Genomic DNA, 12,733 nt, shown 5'->3' on the forward strand with positions numbered 1-12,733 from the left:
CTGTCTGTCTGTCTGTCTGTCTGTCTGTCTGTCTGTCTGTCTGTCTGCATGCATGCAATCTCATGCGATATGGTAGCAAGACGATGACTCAACTACTACTACGTCAAATTTAGCTCAATATCTGTAAAACTGACTGAGTTACAGTTGTGTGTGTGTGCATGCGTGCATGCGTGCACTAAGGTCTATTAGCTGCGGTGGCCATCTTAAATGTGGTTAACTTCAAAAAGATGATTAATTTTAGATGCTCATTCAATATTTACTTTCTGATAGTTTTGTTAAAATCTGTCCACAGGTTTATGAAATATTTTGCTAACACTAAAGATGATTGAACACTCACAGACAGTAGCAAAAACATGATCCTCTACTCTGTATTTGTACTAGCAATAACAATGCTGAAAGAAGTATTTTATCAACCCAACTCACCTTCATAGTCACAGATTAAATAATTCTGAGCTGTGCGGTTCCTTTAACAAAGCTTGTTTAACATAATTTTCTTTACCAAAAAACTAGAACCACTTCTGTTTAAGGTTCAAGTTAAAAGCAGCCTGAATGAATTCAGAGCACCCTAAGATCAAAGTGATTCACCTTTCACTTTTAAAGTCTTTAAAGACCCTGAAGGCCAGTTTCAGAGGATTACAGCAGGTTGTTTCTGCAGCGTGAAACTCAAATTTTTGGAGTTATATTTAAATTGTACATTCGCCTCCGATGGTGTTTTCTCATAATATCTTATACAGTTCCTTGTGTCACGTTAAAATGATCCTTTCCTGTCTATCAAGGTTGAGTCAGGTCCTCTGGTCAATTTCTTCTTTGTTGAACCGTTTCGTCTTTTTTCTGAAAGACTTCTTCAGTCAAAGCAGAATCTGTCCAGAGGACATGACTCAACCTTGTTAGATTCTGAGCATGCATCAGGACAGATCCTCTACTGTCTTTGCCACATCATCAAAAGCCAGTAGGAGGCGCTAAAGAGTTAAAAAATAAAAATGATAAAGAAAATATTATTTTCAAGTGATGCAACAGCTTAATTGAGGAGTTAAACATGACCATTCACTTAGTTTATTTTCATGTACCAAAACAGAATTAGTTCATATAAAGTCTAATCATTCCTTTTGTGTGTTTTTTTTTAGCTGCTTGCCCATCGATCAGCTTATTGATTCACTTTTTTCTTGTAACTCCTTGCTCTGCCTTCAACTGAAGGCAGGATTGATCGAGTTGCTCACCTTGTGTGAGATTGCTGCTTTTAATCTGAAAGCCTGAGCGCATGGGCAGGATCAAACCAAGAAACTCGTGCATGGATAGATGACTTTTGGTCATTTCTTTGTTTCCATTCAAGTTTATACACGATGTTGATTATTAGACCTCATTGTGTTTGGCTTTACAAGAAATGTTTCAATTAATACTATCTTTGGCTGCATGTCTAAGTATTTTTTTTACCACGAGCCACTTGTGAGCAGGCCTTGACCTTACTTTCTCTTCACTTGCTGGCTCATTTGCAGTCAGTTATTGAATTTGGCTCCTTTTCAGGGATTCTCACCATCTTTTCCTCTGAAGAACACCCGGCACTGATTGGTGTTCGGTCCCACATGTTGATGGGCCTTCGATGTGAGTCTTCCTCCTCCTCCTCTTCCTCTGGGCTTGCTGTAGATACAGCGCCTTGCGAAAGTATTCGGCCCCCTTGAACTTTTCAACCTTTTGCCACATTTCAGGCTTCAAACATAAAGATATAAAATTTAAATTTTTTGTGAAGAATCAACAACAAGTGGGACACAATCGTGAAGTGGAATGAAATTTATTGGATGTGTCAAACTTTTTTAACAAATAAAAAACTGAAAAGTGGGGCGTGCAATATTATTCGGCCTCCTTGCGTTAATACTTTTGTAGCGCCGCCTTTTGCTGCAGTTCCAGCTACAAGTCTCTTGGGGTATGTCTCTGTCAGTTTTGCACATGGAGACACTGAAATTCTTGCCCATTCTTTCTTGTAAAACAGCTCGAGCTCAGTGAGGTTGGATGGAGAGCGTTTGTGAACAGCAGTCTTCAGCTCTTTCCACAGATTCTCGATTGGATTCAGGTCTGGACTTTGACTTGGCCATTCCAACACCTGGATACGTTTATTTGTGAACCATTCCATTGTAGATGTGGCTTTATGTTTTGGATCATTGTCTTGTTAGAAGATAAATCTCCGTCCCAGTCTCAGGTCTCTTGCAGACTCTAACAGGTTTTCTTCCAGAATGGTCCAGTATTTGGCCCAATCCATCTTCCCATCAATTCTGACCATCTTCCCTGTCCCTGCTGATGAAAAGCAGGCCCAAACCATGATGCTGCCACCACCATGTTTGACAGTGGGGATGGTGTGTTCAGAGTGACGAGCTGTGTTGCTTTTACACCAAACATATCGTTTTGCATTGTGGCCAAACAGTTTGATTTTGGTTTCATGTGACCAGAGCACCTTCTTCCACATGTTTGGTGTGTCTCCCAGGTGCTTGTGACAAACTTTAAACAACACTTTTTATGGATATCTTTGAGAAATGGCTTTCTTCTTGTCACTCTTCCATAAAGGCCAGATTTGTGCAGTGTACGACTGATTGTTGTCCTATGGACAGACTCTCCCACTTCAGCTGTAGATCTCTGCAGTTCATCCAGAGTGATCATGGGCCTCTTGGCTGCATCTCTGATCAGTCTTCTCCTTGTTCCAGATGAAAGTTTAGAGGGACGGCCGGGTCTTGGTAGATTTGCAGTGGTCTGATACTCCTTCCATTTCAATATGATTGCTTGCCCAGTGCTCCTTGGGATGTTTAAAGCTTGGGAAATATTTTTGTATCCAAATCCGGCTTTAAACGTCTCCACAACAGTATCTTGGACCTGCCTGGTGTGTTCCTTGGTCTTCATGATGCTCTCTGCACTTTGAACAGAACCCTGAGCCTATCTCAGAGCAGGTGCACTTATACGGAGACTTGATTACACACAGGTGGATTCTAGTTATCATCATCAGTCATTTGGGACAACATGGATCATTCATAGATCCTCACTGAACTTGTGGAGTGAGTTTGCTGCACTGAAAGTAAAGGGGCCCAATAATATTGCACGCCCCACTTTTCAGTTTTTTATTTGTTAATAAAGTTTGACACATCCAATAAATTTCATTCCACTTCTTGATTGTGTCCCACTTGTTGATTCTTCACAAAAAAATTAAATTTTATATCTTTATGTTTGAAGCCTGAAATGTGGCAAAAGGTTGAAAAGTTCAAGGGGGCCGAATACCTTCGCAAGGCACTGTGGGTGTATGCGGCTGCAACAGCTGCTCATCTGTTTTCCTGTGGGGCCCGCCTGTGGCCCGCACATGTGCACGAAGTGGCTGATTGCTGCTCTGAGCTGGTACCACTGCTCCGGTGCAATAATGCAAAATAAAATGTCTGGAGAGAAACGACACACTTCATCTAATCTGAATTGCTCTTTCTGTTATTCACCTCCTTCTTGTGAGCTGCAGACTCTCAGAGGTGAACCTATGCACCACCAAAAAAAAGGTTGTGAGCTCCTCCTCTTCCCTTCACAGTCTTGTGTGTTTCTTTTTGACATTTTCCACGGAGTGAATTTACAATATGTCTCATTATTTGACACATTTTTATCACTTATAGCTAAAAAGCGAAGTCGAAGTGATAATTGTTTTTGCTTGTGTTTTTCAATACATTAATTACATTAATTCATTAATTGTACATGAATTCCATAATTCTAGAATTGTGCCGCTTGCGGTGGTTGCATGTTGGAGTAGTTCTGTTACCTTCATTCTGGCATATTGCTTTTGGAAACTTCATTCCTCTTTTTCTGGATGTAAATCACCCTTTTTTTCGGATGATTGTTTCCTCTGGTATCAAATGCTGTGCAGATGGAAGGATTTTTACTGAAACCTCTTTCCTTTTGGACATTTGTTTTGATGCGTAACCATGACAACAGGTTTTTTTTTTTTTTTTACAACTGGGAGCTGCTGATTATCGTCTGAAAAGCTTAAATAATACCTCAACTGCAACCCCAAATGTCAAATGAGTTGAAAAGGAGGCACCGTGGATGCATTCCTATCTCCTTGCCAGCTGTGCTCGAGTGCCTGACCACTGAGGTCCTGGAATTGGCAGGAAATGTGACTCATGACAGCAAAGACCATGATCATATCCCGACACCTACAGCCGGCTGTCTGCAGTGACGAGGAGCTCGGCAGGCTGCTGGGAGGAGTGGCCATCACTAAGGGTGGAGTTCTTCTCAGGATCCGGGTGATCCTGCAGCCTGAGGGAACCAAGAGGCCAGTCGAGTCTGGGCGGATGGATCGGTCAGCATCTGCGGCCATTTTCTTTGGATCCACCGTGAGACAGACCTTTACAATAGATCCTTCCTGTCTACAACCATCAGTATCTATAACAACTCTTAATGAAACAAGGATAACGAGTTACAACAACATTTATTTTCCCTTTGGGATTAATAAAATACTTTTGAATTAAATTGAATTGAAAATATCTCACAAACCACAAGATGAATTTTAATGAAACTTGCAGCAAATAATCACCGGATGGACGACTACAACTGATTAGCTTTCGCAGTCAACTGGATTCAAGATGGCTGCCACAGCCAGCTGAACTTAGAAAATACAAGAATGGCTATAATTTAGTCAATTTTTATAGATATTGTGTTAAAACTTGTTGAGAGTACACAACACGTACTCCAGGTGCTACTTGTTGTGCAAATCTTTGCTTTAAACTAGCATTACCTCATGGCATCAACTCTCTTTGACTGTTGGCAAATTACCTCATGAAACACTGAACAAATGTTAATGACACTCTCAGAACCATTGGGTTTACATCTTTAACTGATTTACATTTGGAGTCAACCCAATTTAAGATGGCAGCCACAGCCAATCGACATTGTGCAGCACAGAAATGGCTTTAACTCAACCGGTTTTTCTCATGCTGAGCTCAAATTTATTGTGGCAGTAGCTGAACATTAGCCCCAACACATACTCCAAACTTTTTACAGTAAGCTTTATTTTTGCTCAAAACACTGGCATTAACTGTTTGAGCCAACGCTGTTTGTCTGTTAGCAAAATATCTCATGAACCGCTGGATGAATTTTAATGAAACTCTCAGAAAGTAAGCGCTGGATGTACAAATACAATTGATTAACTGTTGGAGTCAGTCCTGTTCAAGATGGCCGCCACAGCTAATCGACATGGGCCAACACAGAAGGGAACAACTCGACGATTCATTCACAGCTCAACCTCTGAGCGTGAACTCCACCTTCAAAGCTTCGACCAAAACGACTCCAACACTTCTCACCAAAGCATCATCTCAGTCTAAAACCTCTGGCGGGAAAGATGGCGGGCGATGTGCATTCCCTCAGTGCGTCCATATGCGCCTGTAGGCCGTTAGTTTGTTCTTCCTGCCATCAAATAAGTAAAAAACGATTCTTCCTTTTGTTTTACTCGCTGCACCTCGCTCTTCTTTTTCATTTTTTACTTTTATACTTCATCTTTTTTCCTCCCTCTCTGTTCCCCTTTTCTGTCGCAGGCGCACTCCTTCCCTCATTTCTCCCCCTCTTCTATTATCCCTCCTCTCATTCATTTACTCACCCGTCCGTCTGCCCCTCCCCGCCCCCTTTTCTGTTTATTCTCCTCCTCGTGCATTGCATGCATCCTCAAACGACCCGTGCACGCACCTCCTCAAACTCCCTCCTCTCCCTGGGCCTGCCCATCACCCATCAGTGTTTCAGTGGAACATGTAAATATCACGCCACGTGGGGGGCTACAGGTGCCCCTATATGTGAAGCAGCACCTCTAAACCTCATCGCCCCCCTCACCCTCTCCTCCCATCTCCTCCTCCTCCCCCTCTTCACGCCTCCTCCTCGGGTGCGGGCAGGGCTGCAGCAGTTTTATGAACGGCGCGGACGCATCATGTTCCGTCTCTCTCCGGCTGACTCCCGCCGCGTTTCATTGACAAACATCCGGCTTGGTGCATTTCTGTCTGCGTCCAGGAGTGGAGCGGCACCCCCGGGGGAGCGGCGCAGAGCAGGAGGAAGAGGAGGAGAGCGGGAGAAGAGGCGACAGCTGCAGTGATCATCATCACCAAGAAAACTGTTATCTTTCACTCAGACCTGGGCTAGATCATCTACATCCACGCTCTTTTGGACACTTAAAAAAAAAATCAATTGAGGGGTTAAGTTTTTACCACTTAGACCCCCCCCCCCCATCCCCCCACTCCCTCCATACTCTGGAGGGGGATGGGAGCCGCTGGAACATCTCCGGATCCATGAGGAGGCGCAGCGCGGACGCACGGATGGAGGATTCTGGATCATCACGCGTTTTGGAGCCACCTGCCAGCCTCCTGCAGCGGCCGGTGTGTGATGCCAACTGACTTGTGGGTGGCGTAGAACCTCCCCCCCCCCCCACACTCCCCTTCTCCGTCCCTCCCTCCTTTCCCTCCTTGCACCGAACAGTCCTCCCCTTCTCTCCAGCCCGGGGACGCACAGTCTCGTCTCACTCACTCCACATCAGCATGTCCCGGGCAGCGGCCATCGCCAGCTCCCTCATCCGCCAGAAGCGTCAGGCGCGCGAGCGGGAGAAGGCGAACGCGTGCCGCGGCAGCAGCAGCCCGAGCAACAGCAAGGGCGCCAACGAGAAGCCGAGCAAGCTGAATGTGTTCTCCCGCGTGAAACTGTTCGGATCGAGGAAGAAACGGAAGAGGAAGCGACCTCCAGGTCTGAGGGATGGATGGATGGGGTGGGGGGTGGTCAGTCTGAGCATCATGGGGCTCCAGCATCATCTCAGCCATCATCATCTCTACCACCATTATCTATACAATACTGTGTTTTCATCCTCACATCCTCATCTGTCACCCTCTGTCTGACTGCATGTGTTCTTCATGCTGCAGGAAGCATCTAACGACTTTATTCACAGTGAAACTGTAGCAGCAGGTGTCTGGAACAAACAAATCAGAAACAGGATCATCTGGTTTTAATCCAAGTTTTCAGGTGTCAGGGAGGGCTCAGGGCAACTGGGCCCTCGGTGACAACCTCTCCTCACTGACTTTTTCTGCTTCCCAAAACGAGATGGGTTTGATACATTTGATCGTTTGACCATGAACAAACTGAGGTAACGTAGCTCCTTTTGTCCCCCCCCCCCCCCCCAGAGCCCCAGCTAAAGGGCATTGTGACCAGGCTCTCCAGTCGACAGGGCTTCCAGCTGCAGATGCAGCCTGATGGCACCATCGATGGAACCAAGGATGAAGACAGCACCTACGGTACGCCTCACCAAAGTCTGATTATCTTTCATTTTTCAAAATCCAGTTTACTTGTGCAAGTAATTTATCTCCTTATTGATTAATCAGACGCTCTTTGTGCAACACTGATTGAGCATTTTGGTTATAAAAAGCCAGCAAGTATTGGGAAATACGAAGATTATCACAGATCTAAAGCCCATTGATATTTAATTTCCTACCATCGTAAAGAAATTTGTATACCATTCAGCTGATTATCAACAAAATAAATTTCTGGCAATTCACTAAACAGCTTGTTTTCAGCTTATAAATCAGTGTTAAATTAATATAAATATGTAAAATGTTCTTTAAAGCACTCATGGAAAAGTATAAAGTCGGACATAAAACACATTGCGCAGTTTGAAGGATTTTACCCCAGTAGTTTTCCAGATATACTGATATACAATTGTGAATGTGGGTACTCACTCAATATAAACAAAGCACTTTTATCAGCATATTTTTACTCAACATATCTGAGCATGTAATTGTACCAGAAGATTTAAAGTTGTCAGACTTCTCTATCACAGTGGATGTCACCATTGTTTACTTATTTTCAGTCATTTTGATTGCTTCTGTAGGTAAACAAACACACGTGGTTTCAATTTTCACAAAATAGTAACTTTGGAACCCATTAACCATCGATTAAAGTAAAACCATGTGCTGCTTTTGATTCCTACTTCAGGGAGTTGTTTTCACCAGTCCTTGTGACATTTCAATGAGCATCTCTAACATGCACTTAAATATTTTTTTATAAAAAAAAAAAAGGCAGATGTTAATCTTTACAGATGTATTTCTTTAATAAATAAAGAGAAATTTAATTTCATCTGCATCATTCCAACAGGCTGATGTATATTTTGTACCATCTTTATAAGGTCAGGAAACATAAAATAGAAACATATTTAGTACAGAAGAGACTGCAAACATGTTTTTTTTTCAACAGCTTTAATCACAGTTTGGGTTCTTATTGCCTCCAGCGACTTAATGATATTGCCTTATGTCAAAGGTTTGATTTCTAGCAAGGGGTGATTTAATTTCCTACTTTTATGCACTTTGGGGGTTAGCATCCAACTCCAGCTAAATCCAATTTAATGATAAAGTTCACTCTGAGGAAACAAATTTGATCTGGGACATTTAATTCAGGCAGTCACTCAACAACATGTCAAGTGCTCATTTAATTAGCACGATGGTGCTTTTCCTCCAAATGTCAGGTGGCAATGCAATCTGAACAATTTATCTGTGCCTTCTGCTTAAACGGATTGATTAAGTATCAACGCAAAACACGGTGTGGGTTTTCTGCTTTCCATCTCAGGGGGAAAAAAATGAAACATCGCACCCGTGAACGGTCTCATTCTTTCGTGTCACGCAAATACAAACGCGGGTCACGATGTGAGATTAATACGGCTAATTCAATTCGCTTGTTGTCATTCAAAGAGCAGTCGCTCTCCCCCTCGTGAGCAGCTGATCTCCCGTTTATCTCTGCTGCTGTTCAGGCCTCGACTGTTGCCTGCAAAACAAACACGTGCAAGTGTGCTCTTTAATTAAATGATTACATACGGTGTACATCATGTAAACGCCTCACCACATGAACTCTGCAACCCGTGACCGGGTTTGTATGGATAATCCCCATAATCTAAGTCTCCAAACAGCCACAGTCATTAAAAAAGAACATGGTTGGCTGAATGGCTGTAATTAGGCAACAGCTTGAACCATAAAACTCTGAGATATAATTATGTCCCTTCTACAGCCTCTTACAGATTAAAGCAGCATTTTCAAGTTTGTGGGTTGGAAGTACAACAACAACAACAACATTCCTTGGAGAAAAGCATGTCTTTTGTTTTTGACAACATTTGAAAGTAAGATCTTACGTTGAAAAATCATGGAGATATAGTTGTTTTGGTCAAACCTTGATAATAACGTCATGTGTAATGTCCCGTGAGATTGTGAGCTGTTTACTTGATGTATTACTAGTAAGAGTAGATGTTGTAAATCACTTTCAGCCCCTGCCACACCAAAGGTTTGCGCAATAGCGATAAAATAATCTGATTTATAGATGTTTTTTGTGTTAGCTGTGGCAGCCATTTTAAATTAGACTGACTCCAATTGTTAATCAGTTGTAGATGTACATCCAACGATGAATTACTTAGAAGTTCATTCAAATCTGTTAAAACTTGAGATATTTTACCAACAGACAATTAGGAATGATCCAGAGTTTAAAGCAAAGATGCCATGCATGGTGTAGTTCTTAGCTAATGTTTTGGGGATGACTCTGATCTACCACAGCGTCAGATGTTTGCTCAATATCTGAACAATTGACTGGATTATAACTAATGGGCTGTGGCGGCCGTGTTACATTTGGTTAAATCCTAAAGTTACTCAGAGACAGATGTACATACATTCATTACGTTCTAAGGGTTTCATTAAAAACTGTATCTGGTAGTTCATGCAACTAAGTCACCCACAGACAGGAACAGACGATGACGTTTTGGTGGCAGGCGACACAAATTAATGTTGTCAGTACATGAATCCAATGAATCTTTAATCTTCACACCATAGCTGACAAAACAAATAGTACCAGCAACGAGAGAAAAAAAACAGCATTTGATATAGAAATATGAGTTTTTTTTACCTCAGCCTTTTGCTATTGTTGATTATTTCCATCCATCCATTATCTTTACCCGCTTCTTGTTTTTCTGGTCACTGGTGCCCATGTCCAGCAGCCACTGTGCGAGAGGTGGGGGACACCCTGGACGGGTCGCAAGTCCATCACGAGGACACGTAGAGACAAACGAGACAAACAACCATTCACTCTCTCACTCACACCTAGGGACAATTTAGAGTTATCAATCAGCCTAACATGCATGTTTTTGGTCTGTGGGAGGAAACCGGAGTACCCGGAGAAAACCCACGCATGCACAGAGAGAACATACAAACTCCACCCAGAATCTTACCCGCACGGGATTTGAACTGGAGACCTGCTCACTGAGAGGTGGCAGTGCTACCAACTGCACCACCGTGCCGCCCGTTGATTATTTCTATTTGCGATAATTATTACCTGATGCAACCACCCACGTGTTCTTTTGCATGTTACAGTTTTTCATGTTCACGCAGCTTCTGCTCAGCATGGCCTCGTACTTCAGAGACAGGAGCAGCAAAATATATATATTTTTGGTGCAGATTCTGGTTTGGAAAGCTTTTACTTTTAAAACACTCTTTAAATTACCAAGTTTTTTGTGGATTTGTTTTTATTCTTCCACGTGTCAACAGGTTCCAGTTTTTGCAGAAAAAACACACTCAAGTTTTGTGCGTCTACTTTGACCTCCTTTTTTATTTGTTTCAACTTTTCACCAAACCAATACAAGAGAATAATAAATTAATATTGTCCTCATAATGATCTGAATGGAATGAATGGAAAAACAAACTACATGATATTTAGTAACGATAGAAAATTATCGAAGCCCCATTTAAAATTGACAGTATTGAAATTCATAGAGTTAATGAAATAAAATTTTGGGGTGTTGTTATTGATGAGAAGCTGACATGGAAATCTCATGTAAATTAAGAATAAAAATAGCAAAATCACTTCCTTTACTGTATAAAGTAAAAGAGTTTTTGATGACAAAGCTTTGTATATATTGTATAATGTAATGATTGTTCCATATTTAATCTATTGTAATGAAGTTTGGGGAAAAGCATGCAAAACAATTACAAACCTTATTTTTATTTTACAAAGAAAAGAGCTATAAGAATTATTAGTAGGAAGTGCTGTGGTCACCCAACAAATATATTATTTCATCAGTTGAAATTATTAAAATTTTATGATATTTTGCAAGTCATGTATAAAGCTCATAAAAAATATTACCCTTGAATATTCAGTTAAAATTTGTTAAAAAAGAGAGTCATTATAACCTGAAGGGAATGGAAATGTTTGTAAAACCTCCATTTAGAACGAGTGTGAAGGAGTTGTGTTGTAGTTCAGGGAACAGGATTGTGGAATTGTCTTGATATCACCATGAAACATTTCTAAAAACAATTTATATGATTACAAAGATAATTAAAAAGATGATTAAGTTAAAGTTGTTGATGCCAAGTGAAGGATGTCTAATATTTTTATTTTCACTTTGGAGATGTTCAAGCCCAAGTTATTTGTTTAAAGTTATTTTATATATTTTTAAATAAGGGGCAGATATCATAAGAATTTATTTCTTTTTTTCTGCACCCTTTTCATTCAGTGTTTATCTTTCTTCTTGATGAATTTGTTTTGTTTATTTCAAATGAATGAATAAATGAATTAAATAAAAGATCCATGAAGTAATTGATCACATGTAGCTGCTCAGTTTTCAGAAAGCCAGCCTGACGCTGTAAACCCACCAGCCTGTAGAGAAGATTTCTATGATACACTGAATTTAGCGAGATGTAAATCCAATCTGCTGTGGATGGAGAGACGTTAAACGGCCAGAAGGAGCTCTTTTACACCACTTCTGATCACAAGATCTTTTTAAAATGTGACGCTTTGCAGGGAAAATTTGCATCCATGTATTCACATGAATTTTACATTGACACTTCCCACCGACGTAAACATTTCTGCAGACCAGTCACACCTCCCACATGGTAACCACACTCCTACTGAAGCAGCCCCCTCTCTTAAGGAGACAGCAGTAAACCCCACAAAGCCTGCTTAGAAACGGCTCAGAGAATGTGAGTCTGCAAACTCCGATTTCAAACTTGGAGTGTAATCCATAGAAACTCTGCCCCACAACTCTTAAACCTTTGGAATGGACACCCCATCCTGGACAGAGCTGCTCAATCGTAGGTCATAATATTATGGCTGATCTGTGTGAAATAATATGAGCAGTTCCCCACAGAATTACATGGATCAGACTGAGAAGAATTATAAAGATGTTTGCCACGACTAAAAAACCTTGAAAGATTTCAGATAAAAATAGTTGAATGAAACATTCAAAGTTGAAAAGAGAAATAGCTGTAAGCTCATAAACCTTGTCTTCTTACAATTTATTTACCAAACCTTTTAGTGTTGTTTTGTTTTTCATTGCGTGCCTAAATCCAGACGCATAATAGCTTCTGTGCCTGACTGAACATTTATAACAGCGTCTCTGCTGCAAAATGGAGGTGTCATTATGTCAGTGATATTGATGAGGATCGTTCTGTTTCCCTCTGTGTCGTTCCGTGTGTGCGTGTGTGTGTGTAAATGTGTGTGTGTAAATGTGTGTGTATTCATAGCTGTGTTCAACCTGATCCCCGTGGGGCTTCGTGTTGTGGCCATCCAGGGCGTCCAGACCAAACTCTACCTGGCGATGAACAACGAGGGCTTCGTCTACACGTCTGTAGGTCAAACAAAAACATGAATGTCAGCACATTTATCACCGACTTTCATCATTTATCACCAGACACAAACCTTCATCATTTATCACCAGACACAAACCTTCATC

General features: G+C 41.4%; 1 protein-coding gene across 1 annotated transcript in view; it reads left to right on the top strand.

Annotated features, from left to right (window-relative positions):
- The first annotated feature begins 6,491 nt into the window (after positions 1-6,491).
- The window catches only part of LOC119420851 (fibroblast growth factor 13), a 9,509-nt gene continuing 3,267 nt past the window's right edge, over positions 6,492-12,733 (top strand). Inside the window, exons 1-3 of the mRNA XM_037688275.1 lie at positions 6,492-6,729; positions 7,161-7,271; positions 12,525-12,628. Coding sequence (XP_037544203.1) covers positions 6,528-6,729; positions 7,161-7,271; positions 12,525-12,628 — 417 coding nt within the window. The 5' untranslated portion in view covers positions 6,492-6,527. The remainder of the gene's footprint in view (positions 6,730-7,160; positions 7,272-12,524; positions 12,629-12,733) is intronic.

This window comes from Nematolebias whitei, chromosome 14, assembly GCF_014905685.2.
Source record: "Nematolebias whitei isolate Nwh7 chromosome 14, NemWhi1, whole genome shotgun sequence".
Classification (NCBI taxonomy): domain Eukaryota; kingdom Metazoa; phylum Chordata; class Actinopteri; order Cyprinodontiformes; family Rivulidae; genus Nematolebias; species Nematolebias whitei.